Source organism: Panthera pardus, unplaced genomic scaffold, assembly GCF_024362965.1.
Source record: "Panthera pardus isolate Hobbes unplaced genomic scaffold, ASM2436296v1 HiC_scaffold_12, whole genome shotgun sequence".
In the NCBI taxonomy this organism is placed as follows: domain Eukaryota; kingdom Metazoa; phylum Chordata; class Mammalia; order Carnivora; family Felidae; genus Panthera; species Panthera pardus.
Window position 1 is genome coordinate 56058484 of NW_026526677.1, and position 24340 is coordinate 56082823.

At 48.9% G+C, this 24340-nt stretch overlaps 1 protein-coding gene across 2 annotated transcripts in view; it reads right to left on the reverse strand.

Annotated features, from left to right (window-relative positions):
• Nucleotides 1–1821: 1821 nt before the first annotated feature.
• The window catches only part of CLPB (caseinolytic mitochondrial matrix peptidase chaperone subunit B), a 142232-nt gene continuing 119713 nt past the window's right edge, over nucleotides 1822–24340 (reverse strand). For both annotated transcript variants that reach the window (XM_019449704.2, XM_019449705.2), the window contains 9 exons: nucleotides 16612–16689; nucleotides 15338–15393; nucleotides 10466–10510; nucleotides 9740–9901; nucleotides 3678–3834; nucleotides 3137–3210; nucleotides 2872–2991; nucleotides 2542–2646; nucleotides 1822–2136 (listed from right to left, as the gene is read on the reverse strand). In XM_019449704.2, the coding sequence (XP_019305249.1) occupies nucleotides 1888–2136; nucleotides 2542–2646; nucleotides 2872–2991; nucleotides 3137–3210; nucleotides 3678–3834; nucleotides 9740–9901; nucleotides 10466–10510; nucleotides 15338–15393; nucleotides 16612–16689 (1046 nt within the window). In that variant the 3' untranslated portion in view covers nucleotides 1822–1887. The remainder of the gene's footprint in view (nucleotides 2137–2541; nucleotides 2647–2871; nucleotides 2992–3136; nucleotides 3211–3677; nucleotides 3835–9739; nucleotides 9902–10465; nucleotides 10511–15337; nucleotides 15394–16611; nucleotides 16690–24340) is intronic.

A 24340-nucleotide genomic window follows, 5' to 3' on the forward strand; every position in this document is an offset into this window, starting at 1 on the left:
CTCCCCCTCCCCCATATGCACGTTTGTGCATGCAGCACTCTCGCTCTCAAAATAGACCAACTTTGGAAACAAAACAAACAGGGGCACCTGGGTGGCTCAGTTGGTCAAGCATCCGACTTCGGCTCAGGTCTTGATCTCACTGTTCCTGGGTTCGAGCCCTGCATCGGGCTCTGTGCTGGCAGCTCAGAGCCTGGAGCCTGCTTCGGATTCTGTGTCTCCCTCTCTCTCTGCCCCTCCCCCGCTTGTGCTCTCTCTCTCTCTCTCAAAAATAAACAAACATTAAAACAATTAAAAACAGAAAAACAAAACAAGACAAAAACCCCCACAAAATGTAACATGGGATCCTGGATTGGACTTTGGGTCAGAAAAAGGGCATCAGCGGGAAACCTCGCAAAATCTGAATGTCTACAGAGTAGTTAGTACTGCATCAATGTTAATTTCCTGCTTTTAATAACTATACTACAGTTTTTAAGATGTTACTATTACGAGAAGTGAGGCGAAGGGTATACGGGACTCTACCATTTTTGCAACATAAGTCTAAACTTATTTCAAAACAAGAAGGTGTAGCAGTAGTAGTAATAATAAAAAGAACAGCAGTCACTGAGGTAGGGAACAGCAGGCAGCTCCTTGAGGGGCTGGACAGTGATTACTGGAGCATCTGCTGGAGCCCATGTCTTAGCTTCTGTCTGCTTCATACCCACCATACTGTCATGGCATTCCTCCATCACCTGCCCCCATTTTCTGCTTCCTGAAAGAGATCAGCTAACACAAAAGGAGAGTTCTAAAATGGCCCCGCAGGACGATGGAGTGGTCATCAATGGTGGCTACAGTCGATGGAGCCCAAGGATGCACCAGGCCTTGCTGTGCCCTGCTAAGCTGGGGTTGAAATGTGGCTGGTTTGTGGAATGCCCTTGGGGGATGGTGTGCAGCCCCTCTGCTTAGTGACAAAGAAGGAGACTGCATGGGGAAGCTATTCATTCCAGACTTAGTTGGGACAGCAGGATAGACAGAGCTGCTACAGACGTCATGGCCACTTGGGCACAGGACTGACTTCATTCTCTCTCTCCCTACAGCTCCCCAATGTCTGTGTTAGTCTCCTGAAAGAGGTCCCATAGAGCTGAGCTTGCTTGGTCATTTGGTACTGTTGTCCAGTTCCAGAGCAGAGCAGGGTAGTGACCCAGTCAGCCTTCCTCCTAGAGGTGCCTTATCCTGGTTTAGTTCCAAAGCTGGAGAAACATGGTCTGGCCTGACACCAGAATGTGTGGGGAGGGGGAGTAGCTACCACATGGCAGTGGAGTAGGGAAGGATTCTATGGGTCCCTTCTCGTTGGAATTTTAGGGCATGGGAAAGAGGTAGCCTAAGCCTACACTGTACAACCTCTGTGCCTGGGCCTCTGCATTCTTTCTCTACAATCTGTGCAGACATTATGGGGACTCAGTTGCATGAGGGCCAGCAGAGGGTGGCAGACAGGTCACAGCCTGGTCCCTGTCTTTCCTGAGCCAGATCTGTTCTTAGCTGTCAAACTTCTGAGCTTCCTCGGACCGTGATAAAGTTCCAGAGAGTATACAGGCCATGGGGATCATGCTGAAGGATAGAGAAAAGGGACCTCCTTCTCCTCCCTGCTCTGAAGAGGGTGGGAAGACAGCCCCTCTCCTGGGGACCTGTTAGCAAATTTTGGGCCCATAACAAATGGTCCAGGAGAGGGCAAAACCCCTATTTTTGATTTTGAGGCTCAGGAGGGGTCTTCCTGCGGCTGTGGAGGTAAACAGGCCTTAGGCTAGGTGGAGACGAGGTAAAGGGCATGAGGGGAAGATAGGGCGGTTGCCATGCCACAGCCAAGGGGCCTTTATTGGATGTTGAGGGCATGTATAGGTAGGTAAGTAGAAGCTAGAGGCTGTGGCACATCTTCTCAGGGTGTAGCGGTGCCCGGATGTCCAGTTTGTGGGTCTTGCTGTCCTTGTCGATGATCTCTAGCCGCAGCTTGGGTGGACGCTTCTCAGCCTGAGGTGAGGGCAGTTCAGGGCTCTTGAGCAGCTGCTTGTCTGAGTCCTCCACAGTGATACGCAGAGTACAGCCCCCTGGCAGCAGATCCTGTTCATAGGCGGCTGCCAGCTGGTTCACCACACGGCGTTCTACCTGCAGGTGACAGGTGAAGTGGTCGTCACCGCTGTGGCCTGGGCTAGCATGTGGCCTGAGCCTGGAGCCCAGGCTCCATCACTTACTGCTAGGGCAAGTCAGAAACCTCTGAGCTTCAGTTTCCCTCTGCAGAGTGGGGCTAAAAACACACAGTTTAAAGGACTATGCTAAAGACTCAGGGGTGTCAGTTTCTGAGGTTCCCAGCTCAGTTCCTCACTCCTAGCAGGGATTCATCCTCGGTTATCCTTCAGGACAGGGGTTTTACTTGATCATCTTCTGGTTTTGGTTCTGAAGGGGCATCTGCTCTGGGTATGAACTATTCCAGGTTGGGAGCCCAGGGGCTGGGTCTGGGGGCCCTGGGGTGGGAAGTGTAGAAGTGCCTTACTTCTCTAAGTAAGTGCTCACCTCATGCTTGATGGAGCGGGCGCCATAGTGCACATTGTAGCCGTCGACCAATACGTCTGCCACCTCGCGGTCCCAGAGCAGCGTGATATTGTGCCTTTGCTTGGCCTGAGACAGGTCAGATAGGAGTGTGCCTGCATGTGGCCCAGTGCTTTCCATCTCTCACCACTCTGGCCTGAGGCCTGGGCCTGTGAATGACTGTGTGCCCCTGAGGCCACTGACCCACACCACTGTTCTCCAAGCCTCTAGGAAGGGGGTGCTCCCAACCCAGTGTTCCCCAATTTCCAACAGGCAGATGACCCATCCCCACCCATAGGCAGTTCCTATTCTTACTCTCTTGGCCCAGAAGTTCAGTTCCTTGTTGACAAGTTGGATGAGCTCCGAGTGGCAGAAGGGAAGGAAATAGACAATCTCATTGATTCGTCCTAGAAACTCGTCCCTCCGGAAGTGAGCCTGTAGGGCCAGGTTAGGGGTGGGGTGAGCTCTGTGACCCAGAAGGGGTAAAGGGAATTACTGGACCCCAAAGGGGAAGACAGAGAGATGGCTAAGGGGGATCTTCCCACCCAAGACTCCAATAGGAAGGACAAAGACCTCTTACTTTCAGGATGGGGCGAATCACATTCTCCTTGAAGTTCTTTGAGATGGTAATCTTGTCATTAATCTGGACATCCCCTGTGGAAAAAGAATCATAAATTGCCTACTCCCCACACCTAGGGAGCTTTGGGAACTGTGCCTGCTTCATGGCCCCATTTATGAAAAGAGATCTGGTGCTGCCCCTGATGGTCTGTGTGATCCTGGTCAGGGTCTCAGGCTCTCTACGCCTTGGCCTGCTCTCCACCTGAATATTGAGAGGGTTAGAACTGGGCACTTCCTGAGGCCCTTCCATCTCTATGTGCTACAAATCCAAAGCTCAGGATTCCTTAGGGTAGGAGTTGTGTGAGGAAGGAACAGAGGGGGAGAAGAGTCAGGACAAGACTTGAGTTCTGACTTGGAAGAGGGGTTGAAGGGTTCACTTCCAAATAGAAAGATGACAGATGTGGCCTCCTGCTTGATGTCATCCTCCACCTCCTGGGGAAGAGATGTGCTGGTGGTCTGGGCACCTGCTCAACTGCCCAGACAGCTCAGGCTGTGTGCCATACCAAGGTTTTCAGCAAGACGGTTATGGCTCATTTCCAAAGCCTCCTGCCGCAGCTGCAGGGCATGCTGTGCGATCTCATCACTGGCCACATTGGAGGTCATGATGAAGATGGCATCCTTGCAGTCGATGGTCTTCCCTTTTCCATCCGTCAGCCGGCCCTGGGAAAGAACAGTGACTCCATGTTCATGGAGGGTTAAGCCTGACTACCTCTTCCAGAAGTTCTCTCTAGAACCCTCAGCTGCTCTTTCCTCCCAGTTCTCTGAACACTATTCTCACACCTAGGCTGCAGTGCTCACTGCCCTGGGCTGCAACCACTCCACCTGTTGAGAGTGACTTCAGGCAATATTGCACCTCTGTTTGTCATCAATAAGGGCCCTTGATTCATCTCTGGCACCCTGGAAGTCAGCTTGATTAAACATGCATTTATCCAACACACTTCCTTGGCAGCCCAGTCCGGGCCAGGCTTGAGGCTCACCGCACCTTTGACATTGTCCTCCTTAAGAGAAGGAATGCCACTCAAGAAACCAGCAATGACAATTCAGTGAGTTAAGTGGTATAAGGTCACTGTAGGAGTTCAGAGGAGGGTATTTTATAGGGCCACTGTGAAGACTAATATGGTCATGTTGGTTAAAAACCCTTAGTTAACCAAACTATGCAAATGTCCTGAACTGTTATTATGACAGCAGACAATACACATTTGCTGTATCAAAATGAATGACATGAACTGAAACCAGTATAATCTCTGCATCTTTATTTATTTTTTAAATTTTTTAATGTTTATTGGTTTTTGAGAGAGAGAGAGAGAGAGACAGACAGACAGACAGACAGTGCAAGCAGGGGAGGGGCAGAGAGAGAGGGAGACACAGAAACCAAAGCAGTCTTCAGGCTCTGAGCTATCAGCACAGAGCCTGATGCGGGGCTCAAACTCACAAACAGTGAGATCACGACCTGAGCCAAAGTCAGATGCTTAACTGACTGAGTCCCCAAATCTCTCCATCTTTAAAGCCATCCTTTTGCCTGACAGAGAGGAAGAGAAAACAAGGCTCCTCTTTAGCCAATGTGGGAAGTTTCCTTGGAATCTTTAGCTCTTTCTGAAGTGACACAGATGAAACCATCTATACAGGAGACAGATGCACCGAGAAAAGATACAAGAAGCTACAGTAGAAGGGACAGAACAACGAAGAAAGTATAGTTGTCTGGGGCCACTCAGTTCAAGGGCAAGAAGCTCCACCTACTCAGCAAACATCAAGGCTATGACTGTACAACAACAGCACTCTATAGTCATTTATGACAAAAGCAATGGTCAGGGCCTCACTGAGCAGAACTGATGGGAATAACAACAGTGGACACCGATGGGGCACTTCCACATCCACTGCAGGTCTCCTGTTTAGTGCTTCCCATGTGCTCCCACACTCTTCCCACAAAGCACAAGCTCATGCCAGGCCAGAGACCATGGCTCTGGGGACAGGTCATTGACCTCAACCTGTCAGCTCCTGCCTGCCCCAGGCTCAGATGGTAACTAGTCCTCCTTTAACAATTCCCATTCCCTGGTGGTATGAACCTGACTCAGGGTCAGCCCTTGCTTCTAAAGCCAAAGCAACGGCAGACTAGCCCTAGCCCTCAGGGGCTAAAGGGGAAGAAATGTGCATTAACCTAGCACCTACTCCATGCTGGGCATGGTATCTGGTGCTTGTTAGCCTTGCTTTATATGGGTCTTTGACACAGGCCTCTCAGAAAGTGTTAGTTCCAAGGGGGTCTATTTAGAATAGATGTGCAGCTCAAGTCCTAATCACTTTCTTGTCCCTGCCTTGGGTGGGAAGAAGGGAAAGCAAGGGTGGAAGCAGATAATCTTTAGCTTTTGCCATTAGCTTCCCTATCTGTGAGTTATAGATCAACAGAATCTACCTGGGGGCAATTCTTTTTTTCCTTTTTTAACGTTTACTTACTTTTGAGAGAGACAGAGACGGAGTGCAAGCAGGGGAGGGGCAGAGAGAGAGAGGGAGACATAGAATCTGAAGCGGGCTCCAGGTTCTGAGCTGTCAGCGCAGAGCCTGACGCGGGGCTTGAATTCACGAACCATGAGATCATAACCTGAGCCGAAGTCAGATGCTCAGCCAACTGAGCCACCCAGGTACCCGGGGGCAATTGTAGTTTTGAAGACCTGTTCTGTGCGTGTGTGTGCGTGTGTGTGTGTGTGTATGAGATGTGTCCAAATGTGCGCATAGGACACTGTTCACAGAGCTCAACCCCAAGGACTGAGTACACATGCTGCTATACTGGCTAGAGCAATAACCAACAGCAATTTCATTCCAGGATCAAAGCGCTGCTTCTAACTGGGCCTGTGGATGGGTCCTAGAGGGGTGACGGGAACAGGTGCAGGGTAAGACTGACCCAAAGGATGACTTTCAGTGTTCATGTCTTCTCTTCCTCAGAGTCTTTGGCAATAGGATGTGTCCCAAAGAGGGAGTTGTCACTGGCACACCTCCCAGCAGTGACTGGGTGGGTGTGAATGCTACCCTGGGTTATAGGGGTTGCTTTCCCACTGCTTCCATCCTTGAAGGGAAGAGCAGGTTGGGCTTCTCAGGGGCCAGTCTCTTCTTGGGACTTCTTCCCTGTGCTACAGGCTCTGGGGTCATAGTCCTGCTTGGTGTTTTGGTGAGAGCATTAGGGCTCCTGCTTCTCTGGATCCAGGCTTGTGAGAACTGGGCTAGGTGAGAATGAGGGTGCTTCCTTCATGCCCCCAGACTGGAGCATATGCCCCCACAACTCCCGACAACTGTAACCTTATTCTAGCTCAGCATGCACCACAGTGGGCTAAAATGCTTTTTGCTGCCAGTCTGCCCTACTCATTCATGAACACCAAGGCAGACACTGTGCATCCTGTGTCCCCTCTGCCCCACCTGAACCACATTCCCTCTGACTTTCCTGATAGGTCACAAGGCTCTGGGTTAGCCTTTTCTTCTCTGCATACTACACACCCCCTAGTTGAGAGATCTCATCCCTTCCTGTGGCTTCCATTACCCTGTCCGTGCTGATGCATTCCTGAATCTCTGCTTCCAGTCCAGAATTGTACTATGCTCTAGATCTCTCCAACTGATGACTGGCCTCTCGGGACACCTCCATCTGGTCGTCGTCCCTCAGGCATCTCATTTTCAGTGATTTCAAACCTCAGCAACTCACCTTCCTCGCCAATCTGCTGCTCATCCTCCTGTGTTCCCTGCCTCAGTCAATGGCAGTAGCGGCTGTCTTGTCACCCAGGCCAGAAACCCTGCAGCTGGCCATGCCTGACCCCTCTGTCTCCCCTCAAATTCAATCAAATCACTGAGCCCTGCATAGTCAGCCTTCTGGGAGTTCTGGCTAGCCTGTGGCTCTGCTTTAGAGAAGGCATCCTCAGCTCTACCCCGGAGGCTTCAACAGCCTCCTTGCTGCTCCCCCTCTGCCTTCCAGTCCATTCTCTCACCAATGCCTTCTCTCAGGCTAGGAAGACAGATCTTTATAAAGTAAGAACCTGGCCATGTTTCTTTCTTGCTTAAAGTCTTTAAAAGCTCCTTACAATCTAACAAGTAAACCCATACTTCATCTCCTGGGATTGTAACTGGTCCCTGACAACTTACCCACTCACCTCCACTGTTCTGTTCTCACTTCCCTTCTGTAGCCGAGCAGTGCTGAGCAGCTGCAGTTCCCTGGACAGGCCAGACGGCCTCGCGCCCCCATGCTTCGGCACAGTAGCTGTCTGCTGCCAGCCCTTCTCCGCTCGTTCGCCTAGAACCTCCTGATTTATCCTTGAAAGGTATACTATATTCCTGTTGAATTAAGTTACTTAACAGAGCATTTCCCCTGACTTTGTGGGCTCTGGGAATGGTTGGACTAAGATAAAGTCCCTGTCCACAAGGAGCCTATAAGCATAACTCTGGCTAAGTAATCTTGGATGACAGCTTTGGTCAATGGAATCAAGGATATAAATTTCAGGAATGACAGTAGGCTGGTGGGGGCTGTAGGAAGGGATTATTACCAACTCCCAAAAGGTAGTCAATGGAGTGACAGTAGCAGGGAATGGGTGGACAGGGCTTATATATGGAGGCGGTAACAAGTTCTAGGTGGTGCTGGTTGTATTTCAGTCAGCAGCTGCCTTCCCTCTTTCTGGGCCAAGGTAGTCATCAGAGGTACCTCTCCAGGGATGTCAGAAACTGTTGTGCTCACGCTCCCTGAGCTGGGCCCTCCCTTCCTGTGAATGCTTCACTGCAGATCTACCTCTCTCTTCTGGTCCTACCTGCATGGTAGTTCTTAGTGAAGCTGTAGGCTCTGAACTGGACTGCCTCGGTTCCAACCTTGGATTCTCTCTTCCCAGCTGTATGACCATGGGCAAATTACTTATCTCACTTTACTTCAGTTTCCATATCTTACACAGAGGCAGTAATAAGAACTATCTTCATAGGGATGTTGGGAGGATCACATGAATTGATACAAGTAACTGTTTTAGACCAGTGCCTGGTACATAAAGTCAAAAATTTCAACTATTATCATGTCTCCTTTCCACTTATCTACCTAGGCAGGGAGCTCCCAGAGAGAAGGTCTGGGTCTAGTCCATAGCTGTGTACTTGAATCTCATCAAGAGACTAGAATAAAGTGGGAGATCTTACAGCACAGATGTGGGTAACTAATATATGACTTTTGAAGGACCGGCCTTTATTCCTCAGTGGGTGGTCTGGGGACAGGGAAGAGCTGGGGGGCTAGGAAGACAGCAATGAAACTAGGGCAGGGACAAGGATACTGGGCCATGTGGGGAAGGTGATGGGCAGCTATGGGGATATCTGGATCTGGGTCTTCTTGGTTTGGCACCTGGTGTGCTATTTGGTCCATGAGGAGTCCTTTCCCACACCTCATCAAGTACACTTGCGACATGGGAAGCAAAACCCCTCCTTGCTGTCCCAGAGCTGGAAGGGACTAAGTGGAAAAGTGGGCTGGACTCCATCTGGACATATAATGGTTAATATAGCCCCGGCTTGGGAGCAGAGGAGAAGCCTCATGCTCAGTTCTGCCCGGCCTCTAAAGGAAGAGATCCAATCCTCCTATGATAAGCTCTCCCTTCCCTGCTTGAGGTAAGGAATGGCACAGAGTAGGAGAACTGGGGCTCTGGAATCAAATGTATCTGTGGCCCAAACCTGGATCCTCTGTATAATAGCTCCATGGCCTCAGGCAAGTCATTTATAACCTCTCTGAACTTCAGTTTCTTTTTCTCTAAAAAATGAGACAGCTGGGGTGCCTGGGTGGCTCAGTTGGTTGGGTGTCTGACTTCGGCTCAGGTCATGATCTCATGGTCCATAAGTTTAAGCCCCGCGTCGGGCTCTGTGCTGACAGCTCGGAGCCTGGAGCCTACTTCAGATTCTACGCCTTCCCTTCTCTCTGCCCCTCTCATGCTCATGCTCTGTCTCTCTCTGTTTCTCAATAATAAATGTTAAAAATAATTTTTTTTAATTAGAAAAAATAATAAATAAATAAAAAATGAGACAGCTTTCACTGCCTGGCTATTGTGATGATTAGCGGTGACGTTGTTAGCACAAGCCTAGTACACAGAATGTACTGAAAAGCAGAGTTCTTATTTAGAGCTTACCCTACCAGAAGGAGGTTATCTAATTTGTGGTGAGCCTGGAACTCCTTGGAAGAAAAGGGCTTCACAAGCCAGAAAGGTTCTTGGAGCTTATCTTGGATACAGCCTCCTTCTTTGTCACATGAGGTCCCTGATGCCTAGAGATGGAGCAGAGCTGGAACTAAAAATTCATGTCTCTCTGTCTTGGTACCTCTGCTCCATGTCTCTCTAGAAGGCAGTCTGGGCAGCCAGAAAATGTCAATCCTTGGGTAGTACTACTGGTCTGTCCTCAAGTGCCCAGCCCAGGCCCTGGTCCAGAAAGGGGGCAAAGCATCCTTTGCTAAGTGACTGAATACACATGGGGGCAAAGTGGCAAGTGAAGGGATCAGACAAGCCTCTGGGCCCTTGATTCTTGATTCACAGCACCCCATACTTTTGGGGTCCCCTCCTCCATCCCAGCCCAAAGTCACTTTCACCTCATCAAACAGCTGCAGCATGATAGTAAGCACATCTGGATGGGCCTTGTCCACTTCATCGAAGAGCACCACAGCATTGGGACACTGTTTCAGCTTCTTGGTCAGCTGGCCACCTTCTTCGTGGCCAATGTAGCCTGGTGGGGACCCGATAAACTTGGCCACCTGGAGGAAGGAAGGAAACATATTGAAAAAGCCTTTCTATGCTTTTAGTTTCCGATATGGGCACACACAGGAAAATGGCTTTATTCATTAAGACTGCCTGTGTCAAGAGGCACCTGGGTGACTCAGTTGGTTAAGCGTCTTGACTCTTGATTTTCGGCTCAGGTCATGATCTCACAATTTGTAAGTCTGAGCCCCACCTTGGGATCCATGCTGACAGCATGGAGCCCGCTTGGGATTCTCTCCCCCACCTCTCTCTGACTCTCCTCTGTGTGCGTGTGCACATGTACTCTTGTACACTCTCTCTCAAAATAAATACATAAACTTAAAAAAAAAAGACTGCATGTGTCAACAGGGACAGTCAGGCTTTCTCCTGGGGTGGCAGGAATCCTGCTATAATGAGAGAGCAGACAGATCTTCTTTATGCTTGTTTTTCAGAGCAAGTCCGATACAAAACAGATCAGTGATCCTGCTGCACACATATGCCCCCAAAGGACAAATCCCAAGGCAGAATCATGTTGATTGACAGATCCACCAAACCACATTTTACCAAGGACTCTCACTCACCTCATGCCGCTCCTGGAACTCAGACATGTCCAGCCTGATGAAGCCCTGTGTGGAAACAAGCAGGAGTCCATTTGGAGGCAGGAAGGTAGAGGGAAGGGTTAAGGAGGAGAGCTGCTCAAATAGGCCCTAGGGTTTCAGACCACACCAACCAAGATCTTCTACCCCATTCTCACCATAGTGGGTTTCTGTTCACTCCTCCCCCACATGATCCCCACCCCACCCCATTCGCTACCTTAATAAACCTAAGTCGTGTCCCTGCCCTTCTAAATCTGGCTCAGAATGTCTCTTTTTTCAGGCTTCTACTGGTCTGATTACCGTATCACCCACCTTCCCACCCATCCCACATTTCCTGAGGGCATCTTGTGTGTGCTGGGCACTAGAGCTACAGCTGTGAACAAGTCTTGGTCTCCGTCCTCAAGGAGAACACCTCAAGTGGGGGCAGACATACATGGACAAATTCGGTCACCATCAACGTGGACCATGATGAGAAGGAAGGGTACAATAAATACCCAGACAGCTCCATGGTGCCCTCAGCTGTGCAGGTCTTTATAGGGACATGCCCCTTTGTTTTAGTTTTCTTTTATGCTAAGAAATCTTTTAATTTATTTAACAGCTATCCATATGGCAGCTTACAGCCCCTCTCTCTCCACCACTGGGCCTAGGAGTGATCTGCAGGGAACCTCTGGGGTGAGGTTCAACTATGATTAGCCTCAGAGGGAGCGGATGTGTGTGTGTATGTGTATAGTATGGGATCTGTGAGTTAACACAGGCAGAGTATCCACTCCTTTTCACAATGAATTTAGGGATTTAGGGAGTGAAAAGGGCATTCACAGGTAGCCTGTCTCTCTACTCACAGCCTGGGTGTCCCAGGTTCCTCTCCTAGTGGCACATGCTTCCACCTTAGAAAGTGCACTCACTGAATATGCTTCTTCCGAGGGCTGGAGATGACAGGGTGCCAGGAGCCTAGAGGGAGGTAGCTATTTATGTCTGAAATCCAGGCCACATTCTAGCTCAGCTGCCGGTCAGAAATTCACTCGGTGACGTAGTTTTTCTCTGTTCTGTTCACTCTGTACCAGAGGTAGAGGGCGGCAGAAGAGCCTTTGCAGGGCCTTGGTTTCCAGTCCCAGTTTGGCCACTGTCCGTGTGGCACTGGGCATGCTGCCCCCCTCCCCCTTTTTGAACTGCAGCTTCTTCCTATGTAACACAGGCCCTGTTTCCTCTCCCTGGCTCACCAGGGGCCTGAGGAGAGACCTAACCCAAGAGGTAGAGGAGGACTGGAGAAGTAGTAAGGCAATGTGGAGGTGACCACTGCTATCTGAGAACATGGGGCATTAGCCAGAAAACATTTTCAGAGGGTCCCAGGCAGCTCAGCCAAGAGAAACACAGACTTGAGGAAGAATGGGAGGACAGACATGAAGAAGCCGGGAGTGTTTCCCAGAGGGAGCAAAGCATTGGAACCCACGAGATGGGTATCTAATGATAATAGCTGACAGTCACTGTGTGCTAAGTACCTGGCAATGTTCTAAGCCAGCTGCTCTACAGGGCTCAGAACATGTACAAGTCTGTAAGGTAAGTATTCTTATCATCCCCACTTTTCAGAAGAGAAGACTGAATCACAGATTAATGTAACTTGACCAAGGTCACTCAGGTTTGACAATTTAGCTCCAAGTCTGTGCTCTTAGCCACTAAACTCTACTGCCTCCTATTTCCTGCTCTGTCAATCAGCAGGGCTCTTGGCAGTCTTCATCTGAAGAATCCTGAGCTTTGTGCCGATGTCAATTGTCCCAGGATCCAGAAGTATAGGCTCTACTGCTCACTTATGTCAAATAATGTGGGTTCTCATCCTAGTTCTACTGATTTGCAAAGTAACTTTGAACAAGTTTCAGGGCTTGAGTTTCTTGGCTTGAATACTTTTGGTTTCACATGATCTTAGTTTAGGATGAAGTGAGGCAACAATTATGACAGTAATATCCAACATGTACTGATTGATTACTACATGATAATGATGGTGTCTAGCATTTTACATTATTATCTCAATTAACTTTCACAATAATCTAATGAGATAGGCACCATTATTGGACCCATTTTATAGATGAGAAAACTGATGTAAACAGAGATCCCAGCAAACTCCAGAGTAGCTTAGAATTGGGGTTTGAACCCAGGCAGGTGGACTACCCTTGATTCCAATAAAGAAATTATAAAATTGTACAAATGAGACCTTGTGAGGCAACCAGGTCCAAAGGTACCAGTGGCCTTTTCCAATGAGGAAACTAAGGATCACAAAGCCAGAATTTAAATTCAAGCCACCAACTCCCAGGCCAGCATGCATTTCATTTAGTCAGCCCTACTCTACCCTTTTTATGACATGACACTTCCATAAATCATTCCTTGGGTCCTGTTGGTGTTGGGTACAGTTTAAGACTCTCGGATTTTGAAGGTAGGTCTCAAACTTGCCTGTTATATGGCCAGAAAATGTCTCTACTAAACACAGACTCTGAGGTGAGCCGGCCCATGGGCTGGTACAAGTAGGAGTTTTACGGAAGCACCGCCTAGGATTTTAAAATTAGGGGCACCTGGCTGGCTCAGTCAGTACAGCATATGACTCTTGACCTTAGGATCTTGAGCTCAAGCCCCATATTGGGTGTGGGGCCTACTTAAAAAACAACAAAATAAATAAAATGAAAATTAAATACAGAGACAGTTGTTCTGGGCTTCTCATGCCTCTCATCTCCCTATGTGACGTGGGGACAAACTGACAAGTTTACAATCTAGTCTCCTACTGTAGCTGAGAACAATTGTATTGAGAGAAGAGATGAGAGACTGGATTCTGATTTTACCTCCTCCCCTCAAAATGAACTTGGACAAGCCCTTACATGTTGCAGGATCTCAGTCTTCTCATCTGAAAAGTGGATCTAATTTAGCATCGCAGGATCAAATAAGACAGCTGATGGGGTAGTGCTGCAGAAAGTACCAGATGATGAATAAACATGAGACAAGGGATCAGGCACTTACTTAAATGTGCCAGAGCCTGAGCTCACTGTGATTCATATTACCTCACTGCATGCTCACAACCATCTTAGACACAGGATTGGACAGCTTCACTTTGAGGCAAGAGAGCTCAAACTTGGAGGGGTTAAGTAACCCACCTAAGGTCAGGAGAAAGGAGAACTGGAGCCTGTACTGAGGAATGGCTGGCTCCAGGGCCCTGACTGCCCAGCCCACTGCCTCCAAGGGCTGACGGTGTACCGCAGAATGCCATAACCATGCTTCTAGGAGCCCCCACACTGGTGTCAGTCTGCCCCTCATTCAGATGCTCCAACTGAAAAATGACTTGAATCATCAGTCTCTTAGCAAGCCCCGCCTGCCTCCTACACCAGCAAATCAGACCATGCTTTCCCTTCTTCCACTGTGTATGAAGACATATTAAGACAGCTTGGATAAGGAGATTATAATTTGTAATTAAATATTAACCTTTCTGACAGTATTAAAATTAAACCACTCAGAATTCTTCATCCCTAATCAGGTGGTTCCTGCCCGTAACTGTATCTTCCCTAATAGTCCTGCTAGTTTATGGCTCTTTCCAGAGTGCTAATTGTTTCAATCGCTGCCAACCTGATGAATTGTCTTAAAAATGCTATTTTGGTTGCAGTATGTTAGCATGCTGTGTGCTGCTTCTTGCCTACTGCCTGTCAAGTGGGTCTGCTTTGGGTTTGGTTGAGGCAGAGCACAGCTACTGGCAGAGCCAGGAAGGCTTAGGAGCCTTTAGCCAGTTATTAGGCAGACGGGGGCCAGGGATGTGGCTCAACAGGACACAGCCTGAGCTACCTTGTTTCTGTGGTGCCAGGCCCTCAGGGAGGTGGCAAAGGGGTGGTGAGGCCAGAAGCAGGAGGAAAGGTGGCCAGGACTCTGCTGCTGCGGCAGTTTGGCTGGCAGAGGCCTGAGCAATTCCTCATTGCCTCAGCTGCAGAGGTCTTCCATAGAAATTAGGCGAGGGCATCTGGGGTCATGGACAATCTCAGGTGGTGAGCAGGGGGACTTTAGCTTCCACAATGGAAAGACTGGTGGAAAGAAGAATGTCTGGCTTTAGTTGAAATGTTTCTACAATCTCCAAGGATGGATCTCTTGGACGTTTCTCTCTGCGTGAAAACATTTACAGTCTGCCTAGAGGGTGCCTGGGTGGCTCAGTTGGTTAAGTCTGCCTAGAAAGTCAAATTAAGCAGGTCTTGGAAAGCCAGAGTCTGAATAAATATGGGACAGGGACAGCCTTCTCCTATGAAGAGTCCGTGGGCTTTGAGTCATGGGGCAAAGGGGACTATGACCACACCACAGGTTAGGGCATAAGAAATCATGTTTAAAAGCTCATATACAATGGAGAGAAGCAATAAGGCATCTTCTCATTCTTGTTTTCTTCTATAGGCCCCAAGACTCTAGCATGGCCTTGATGCACTAGACAGTAACGGTATGTTTCTAAAGCTGTTTCCTTGTTCGGCCTGAGTTCCTCAGGTAAGGGAAACTGTCCTAAATGCTGAGTTATTAGAATCTATTACAGTACCTGGCCAAAGTAGATGCCTGAAAATGTATGGATGAATCTCAGTGGGTTCTCCCAAATGCCCCAGGAAGCAGGCAGGGCAAGGATTATTTTGCCCATTTCATAGATTAATAAATGGAGGCACAAGGAGATTGGATAACTTGCCCAAACTCCTGGAATATTTGGTAGCCAAGTTGGGGGCCAGAGCTGAGGCCTGCTTCCTGGGTCAGGGCCCATCTTTTTGATTCACTATTGACAGATTCAGAGAGCCTAGAATTTTGGAGGCTAGCAGTAATGGCGAGGTTTCTATGGCCTGCACCTCTGGCCCAGATCCTGGCCCTTACCTTTTTGGCATCTTTGTGCATATACTTGGCTGTTTGCTTGGCCAGCTCTGTCTTTCCTAGTAAGACGGAAGGAAGAGGTGTTGGGTTAGGACCAGATGACTATCTCCTGGAATGAAAGAGTATTAGAAATGCATGGACACTGGAAATAATGTATTTTATGGGTGGGAACACTGAGGCTCAGAGAAGGTCGGTGGCTCTCCCAATGTCACTGGGAGAATTAGAGGTGGTGCTGAGACCAGAATCAAAGTGCGTTGCATCTTGATTTTTCTGTGGCTGGAGACTGAGACTTTTTCTCTATAGCAGCATCCTAACAGTGGGAGGTTGACACTTATAATCCAGAGCCAACTTATCCTTTGAAGCCCAGTGCAAACCTTGCCTCTGACAGGAGCACCCTGACTTCCTGGTCACTGCACTGCATCTCTTTGGACACTCATGGTCTTGCCATCCAGCCAGGCCCTGGAGCCATAGGCCAAACAGAGGCTGGGAGAGGATAAAGAATACCTCTCCTTGGCTTCACAGCCTTTCTTTGTAACATAAAGAAGCAATGGCAATACCAAAGCGGTGGCTCTAAGGGCCATTTGGTATGATGGCCAAACCTTTGGAAGTCACTGTCTAGTATAGGAAATCAAGTTCTACAGTATCATGGTGAGGTGGCAGTAATCTACATCTGGGGGAGAGCTAGGCCCATGAAGATGCTGAGAGGGGAAGAAGAGACAACAAATGCATGAAACTCCCCAAAAAGACAATGGTGGGAGGTGGTGGTGCAGGTCAGGGGTCTGTGAGGGTGGAGAGTGAGGGAGTGAGAATGTCTCAGATAATCCAGCCCAACTGGCTGGAAAAATACCAAACCCATTTGACTGAAACCAATTTTGCTATGCACCCCACACTGTGTTGGCCACCAGGGGCTTTCTTTAGCTTGCTAGAAGGTTATGTCCCAAGTTGTACTAATAAATAAGGTTGGTGTGCTGGGCAGTGGAGGTGGTTCAACTGTTCCCAAAGGGCAGCCTCTGGGGATGCAGAGTGGCTGGACCAGGGCTAACAGACCCCAAAGGGCCTGGTTTTCCAGGTGCATCAGGCCCTATACCACAGCTTCCGGAGGGAGGGGCATCATTCCAGCTGTTCCTAATGTGACAGACAACCCTCTTTCTGGCTCTGTAATTTGGAGGCAGTTGTTTTGAGAGCTGGAGTTCAGAAGTGGGCTGTGTGACCCTGGCCCACAGCAGCTGGGGCTCCCTCAGCACTCCTTCCCTACTTGCCGTTCTGCTCCCAGTTACCTATTCCAGATGATCCCAAAAAGAGGAAGACCAGAGGGTGTTCTTCATCGTACCAGCCATTCTCCTTCCTCCGGATCGCTAGGGCCAAACACACAAGACGGGGGGGACAGTGAGGGAGGTAGATAAATCAATGACACAAAAGGCAGGATAATTATCACTAAGTATACAATATGTTTTACTGCTCTGCGCCCACTCAAAGTCCTCACTACCATTAGTGCTGCCTAATCTGATTAGCTGGCAAGGCCCCTAGAGACACCTAATCAGGTTAGCATGGATTTGGAAAGCTGCCCAGAGCAGATTTCGGATAAAGTTTTCCAGGATGAGCACTCAGCGTTGCCAGGGAAACTGAAAGGCGGGTGGATGGTGAATGGAGGTGAAGGGGGCAGGGGGCTGGTGAAGGAGAACTGGAGAGGAACTTTAGCTCTCGGAGGGCTGGTTCCACTTCTACTCACGACTGGTGGGAGACTGAGCCTGCCTCCTATGCAAATGCAAGAGACAGAAGCCCATGGCAGGCCCTGAGGGATCTGGGGTATGAGCTCTGGACTCTTTCCCACTTGGGGAAACCAAGACCTAGTCTGCTGTCTGGAAGTATAGCCAAATGTACTTTCTGGAATCCAATCAAGGGTAGTGCGGAGCTCAGGGCACAGAGGGGTGGACCACATGGTTGGCACTGTCACTAACCACGACCTCCATCAGGGAGAAATGGTGCGGGAGTGGGACAGGTATGTCCCAAGTTCCCTGGGAGTTCAGCTCTGCCAGAGTGAGACCTGACCTCCCCTCTTTATTTTTTATTGAAAAAAATTTTTTTTCCAATGTTTATTTTTGACAGAGAGAGAGACAGAGCATGAGCAGGGGAGGGGCAGAGAGAGAGGGAGACACAGAATCCGAAACAGGCTCCAGGCTCTGAGTTGTCAGCACAGAGCCCGATGCGGGACTGGAACTCACAGACCGCGAGATCATGACCTGAGCCGAAGTCGGACGCTCAACCGACTGAGCCACCCAGGCACCCCATGACCTCCCCTCCTTAGGAGGAAGTATATAATCAAAGGCTGTGCATTCAAGGTGAGGAAATTAAGTGTCCAACTACAGAGTGGGAGAATCAGGCTCCAGAAGCATCACTCAAGTATAAGAGCAGGGGGCAGAATGAGGCAGAGCCATTAGAAAAAGAACCATTTATTGGACAAGCTATCTGCCAGGCACAACTAGAAAAACTGTCAACATTTTTTTATTACTCAAGACCCACACAAACACCCTGAGAAGAGAAGTAAAGTATTATTCTTAACTCCATTATACTGAGCAGGAAACTGAGGCCAGAGATAAAGAGATTTGATCGTCACGTCACATAACTGGTAGATTATTACTAGTTGGTATAGATGGTAGAGTTACTTCTCTCTCTAAACAGGTTTTCTTTTTTTTTTGCTCACATATGGCTGCTTTTAAAAAGTATCCATTCAGACTGCATTAATGGGAACGTGGCAGTCAGAACATAGAAGGGGACAGAGGACTGTGTAGGGCTGGTCTACAGATGGAACAACATGTATGCTCTGGTGCTCAGAGTGTCAGGGGGAGATTAACAAAGGGATATATGTCAGAAGACAAGGCCTGGAAAACAAGTCAACTGAGAAAGAGTTGATGGTCTTAGGGAAGTGTCTGCTGGTCCTGAGGTACAAAGATCCTGTGTGGTACAATCTGTGGCTGGGTTTCAAAGAAGTAGCTACACAGATCAGGGAAGGCTTTCTAGAAGAAGTAGGACTAATAAGGGATCATGAAGGCCAGGAAGGATCCGAAGGGGCAAAGGTGGCCGGCATGACACAGATGGAGAAACAGGAATGAACATGAGTAGTTGTGTGTGGGATCAGCTTACCGTCTCAAATACCTGCCATAGCACTTCAGGTCTTTGCTGTGGTCTTTCTCAACTCAATCTCTAATGTTGCTACCTAAAGAACTTTCTAGTTCTGGCCTCAGCAGGAACAGATGGAAGTGCAACCTCTTGGGAGACGCTCTCTGTGAATCATGAGGGGGGCCTGAGAAAACACTCAAGTCTAGCTTCTCTAAACTAGCTGACCCAGCCCTATGGAAGGCTTGGTTCTCAGGGGAATCCACTGGCCTCACAGATACCTGAAGGCTGGGAATGACAAGGGGCAGCCCAAGCCTGGCTGAGAGGGAGTCCCCAGTGTCCTGACAGAAATAAGAACCTGTGGGTGGGGGCTTTGGGGGACGCAGAGATACAAGATGGCAAAGGTTAGACTGTGAACATGATGTGTGGATGTGTTTTGGGGCAGGGGTGAGGCAGGGGTCATCTGAAAGGAGTCACATTCTTTAAAAAGTTGGGTGAATTGAGAGCGTAGGCTGAAAAGAAGCTGAGCATGAACTGGGTTCAGGCTTCTTGGGGTTTTGTGGGGAGAGAGAAGTGCCCAGGCATCACTTAGACAGGTGGCCTAGGGGAATTTGGGATCCTCCAGGTGTCATGAATCTGAGGTTCTGATCTTGATTTCTCTTTCAGGAAAGCTTCCCGATCACCGAGAGTTGCACATTGCTGGGCTATGCAGTTCAAAAGCGCCATGGAGAAGGTGGAATTGGATTATGCCTGGGGCCATCTTTTCCCCTTCTTTTCTAATAATGCACCTGGGAGAGAGCTCTTTATAATGCCAGGCAGACTCCACTGCACAGCTGTCCCTGGCCAATTCTGCCAGACCCAGGGCATGGATCTGGGGTGGGCTTGATCTGGTCCCCCTGTGAAACAGGCGAAATGCCAACCATTAAACAATTACAACTCTGGATATTTCTAATAATATCTGAAGAGAAAAACGACCAAGCAGATGGAGTCCGACAGAATGAAAAACGGAAGCAGCTAGGAAAGACTGAGGAAGGCAGGCCTCAGGGTGTGTGGTTGGCAGGGTGGCTGATGACCATGGCTGGTCCTGTTGGGCTGGGGCAGAGGCTGGGACAGAGACCCTGATGGGCCACTTGAGATGTGCCATAGGTATCGATGTTCTCACTGTGGACCAGCAACAGCAACTTACTCTGCTAGCACTTTCCAGTGTATCAACAACTTGCATAGACATAACTTCATTTGAGCCTCATTATGACAAAGCAGGCAGGGCAGGGAACTTGATTCCCTTCTGATAGATGAGGAAATATGTGCAAAGAAGTTAGGTAACCTATTCAAGTTACACAGGTAAATAAATGAAGACCCTGGGCTTTACCCCAAGTTCTGGCTGACTCTGGAGCCTGAACTGGTGCTTCAAGAGTTTGAAGAAAGAAGTTGGCTCTTCCTGGCCACAGCACCTTCTCACACCCTAGCCTCGCCCAGAAAACTGTCTTTTCTGTAGTCTTCCAGTCTGGCTCATTCAGCCTTTGATACATGGCTTCAGGAGCTCCTGTCCTCCAACAGTCTCCTGACAACTGCTCTCTGGGCTAAGATGGTGTCAGGGTCCCCAAGTGGGCAGCTGAGCCCTTTCCCTGGCCGGTCCCATCTCTGTGAGCTCCAACAGGCCCGGCTGCCTCTCCACAGGCTGGGCGAGCAGCAGTGCCTCCTTGCTGTGTTCTTCCCCTTAGCAGAATGCCTGCCTTCTCCTGGCCATGCCCACCACCACTGGACCATCTTAAAACTCACATGCAACAACCTTTTTGATTAACTCTACCACCCCACATCTACTCCATTAACTCTCGGGGTCTGTATTCCCTGGTCGACTTTCACCTATGGGGTGGTATAATAGACATGGTAGGAGTTATAGGACCTAGTTTGGAGTCCTGGCTCTGCCACTTACTAGCTGACTGAATCTGAATAAAACACTTATTCCTGTAGAGCCTTATTTCTTCATCTGTAAAATGGGAATAGTCAGACACATGCTAAGCCAGCCCCACATGTAGATGAAATGAGTCTAGGGTTATGAAGGCACTCCGTAAGAGAGGATAATCAGAAAAGTACAAATAACAGTAGTCAAAGCAGCTGCCGCCAGCTTTGGCATTTTATAGATATCTTTTTCATCCTTATGCTAGTCCTGAGAAGTAGGTATTGTCTCCATTTAAGAGGAGACTAGGGCTCAGTAAGGGGCAGCGTAAGGGGTTTCATCCACCTGTGCCCTGCTTCCTGGAGGAGGGTGTTCCCTGCTCAGACTGTGTAATCTGTGGGAGCAGATGCTAGGAGTTCCATTTCCTGAGGGACCCTTGGGACTAGCCCAAAGGTGGTATAACATTGCTGACTACATGAATTAATTCTTGGTCATTCTGAAATCACAAGGAGGAAAAAAGAGATGCTTCAACTTCCATTTTACAAACGAGAAGGGTAAGGCCTGACCCAAGAGTGCTCCAAATGGTTACTAATACCCTTGGGGGAATAAGGCTTCCTCTCTCTTCATAACCCCTCTCCAGGGAGCCTTTTCCATTTGTGCAGCAAACAAGCTCTGAGCCAGGTGCTGGGATACCTAAAAAGACACCTAAAGTAAGGTCTGTTCCTTTCAGGTGAATGCTGCTCTGCCAACTGTGGGCTCCAAATGGAATGGGAACACTGGGAGAAGTGCGGGAAGAGCCATTTGCATCTGGGCGAGAATGATGAGAGGGGACTGCCAGGCAGTAGGGGTATGATGGAACATTCCAGACAGAAAGAACCATCGTATGCCAAACTAAAACAACAGGAGACAGCTGCCTCTGTCCGGCTCAAGGTTCTGGGGCAGTCTGGGTGGGCTGACTCCTCCTTCCTGATCAGTTCTAGTGATCTAGTGTGGGAGGTTTTTTTAGCCTAACCTGGAACACGTTTGTCCCATGCTTGTGGCATCTCCTATGGGAACGAGTCCTTAAGAGGGACTCCTGTGGTTGAGTCACCTGCACATCTATTAGCAATCTCCTGTCTATACCTTATAGGTTCAAGGAGCACAGCAAGTGCTCAAGAAGTACTTGCTGGATGAGTGGATACTGACTGGAGCCTCAGGCTGAGAGGGTGATGAGAGTACAGTTCTCTCCTTTTTTTTTTTTTTTTTAAATTTTTAATGCTTATTTTTATTTTTGAGAGAGAGATAACAAGAGAGAAACACAGTGCGAGCAGGGGAGGGGCACAGAAAGAGGGAGACACAGAATCTGAAGCAGGCTCCAGGCTCCAAGCTGTCAGCACAGAGCTTGACACAGGGCTTGAACTCACAAACTGCAAGATCATGACCTGAGACGAAGTTGGACACCTGACCGATTGAGCCAACCAGGTGCCTGAGAACAGTTCTTTTCTTAGTCTCTAAGGATTAGTGTTTCTGAAGGCAAACAATTGCTACTGAGTGGTTAACACATAAAAAATGCAAAGACTGGCTTTTGCGAAACCCCCCAACCCCCGCTCGTGGGTGTACTGGGGTAGGAATCACTAGAAGGATCACCCTTCCAGAAAGAGGACGGGTTGAGAATCTGTGTTGAGGAGAGGCTAAGTGTGAAGATGGGCTCAGGCTTAATTCACTTGAGTTCAGCAATCTTTTATACACCTGTGTGCCCAACCTTGGGGAAAAAGCTGAAGGAGAGGTAGTTCCTGACCTTTGGAGGGAGACATCAAATAGATGCCCTTTGTTAAGTGCAGTGATAAAAGATGTCCGTGGGAAGCCCCAAGAATGGGCCCTCTGTCCAGGTGGAGGGCTAAGGAAGGCTTCCTGGAGATAGCCTGGAGATAGTCTTGAGTACCTCAGCAGACCAGGGTGGTCCAGAAAACGAGAACATGTGAAGTGGTGTGACATGAAGGTGGGACTGCAAGCAGTTTTCTAAATTAATCATTGCCACACCATGACTCAGGGATGGCCTGATTATATTTCTCAGCTCAGAAACAGGACCCCAAGAGGGGTCCAGAAAGGTATAGGGTGGGCTTGGGTGATTACATTTTTGGATTGTCAAAAAGAGAAGTGAAGCACGAGATAGTCCACTGTGTGCCACGTAGCCAATGGTGAGATTCTGAATTCGGGCCAGACCCCAGCATGGTAGAACATTTAAGCTGGCAGAGGTCTCCTGAGGGGAGAGTCAAGTGGGAACAGAGCAATGGGTGTTGAGGATGAGCCCCTGGTCAGAGGGAGCTGCAGGGAAGCTTCCAGGTGTGCAGGCTGACCCAGAGCAGAGCTGGGGAATGGCCTATCCACCCAAGGAGCCAAAGGTCAAGTCGTATGTGTGTTGTTATTAACTATCAATATACTCATGTTCCTAGTATGCTTGTGAGCTACTAGAGGGTAGGCTTACAGCTTCTCTTCTCTCCTCAGAGCATGAGACAGACATGGTGCCCAACCAAACTAATTCAACAAACTGCACTACACATCTACTTCAAAGCTGTGCCAGGAACTGCGAAAACAAAAACGACTGAGGCATGATCTCTGCTCTCAGGAGTGTACAGTCTATTACTTTTGAACTGAGTTAGGCTAAGTAAAAACCAGCCAGAATGTGGGAGATAGGGAGGGCTGGGCTAGGTTGGGGAAAGGGCCAGAAGAAAAGGAATTCCAAACAGAGAGGGCAACATCAACAAATGCAGAAAGCAGAAGCAGCTGGTGTATGTGATGCACAGCTGGGTTGGGGGAGGCATGGCAGAGGAAGGTGGGGCAGCAGCAGGGGTGGGCCTTGTATACTGGTCAGGGCAGCAAGAGCCACTCAAAGATTTTAAACAGGGAATTTTTTACATTTTACAAAGCTCACTCCAACTGGGTAGGAGAAGTGGTTATAGGGGAAGGAAAGGAGGCAGGGCGACCAAGGAGGAGGTCACTATGTGGTTCGAATGGGAGATCCTGAGGTCCTGAGCAAGGACAGTGGTATTGGGAATGGAGGGGAGAGGGTAAATTTTGAGACCCGTTTAAGAGGCAAATGCTATAACCTGATATTTGATGGGCTGTTAGGGGTGAGGGAGAGGGAGGAGGGGCAAGGAATAATCTAAGTTTTTATTTTAGGAGATAAGTGAATAGTGGTGCCTTTACTGAGACAGGAGCACAGGATGTGGACAAGTTGGAGGAAGCAGTGGAGTCTAGTCCTGGATATGCTGAATAGACAGCTCGTTGCTTTTCTGAGAACGGTGGGATGTAGAGTCTCTGAGATCCCAGGAGGTCTGCTCAACAGGGTAGGCATCCTCCCCCTCCCATGACCAACAGTAGTTCTGGGTTCTGTAAGGAGAGCCTCACTTTCAATGCCAAGGCTCTGGCTTGTGGTATGTAGGCTGGCCTTGCTTTGGCTCCAGTGACCCTAGAAGACCAGAGAGGCCATGGGGGCCTAAGCTATGGGGTTGGTGCTTTATCTCCTCCATTTGTAAGGCGGTAACTGTGCGCCAGCCTTGCTAGAAGCCCTGCAGCTGGGGATCACACTGATAAATTCACTGTATTACTTTGCACAAATCAATATCCCAGCACTTACCAGGGGTTGATGTGACCGAAATTGGTTTCAGCCAATTCGTGTGGGTAATAAATGGCCATTTATCAAATCAATTCATTCTGCGGCACTTCTCTGGCTGCCCATCCTCATGGTACCCCTGGGGTGCCAGGCTCCACCCAGCCAGTCCCTAGCATATATCTGACGCTAGCCTAGAGGATCCAGAGAGGCCTGGCCTACCCCTCTGGATGTGCGTCTGTCTCCTATACTTGCTTCAGTCTGGAGATCTTTTTTTTTTTTTTTTTTTTAATTTTTTTTTTTAACGTTTATTTATTTTGGAGACAGAGAGTGAATGGGGGAGGGTCAGAGAGAGAGGGAGACACAGAATCGGAAGCAGGCTCCAGGCTCTGAGCTGTCAGCACAG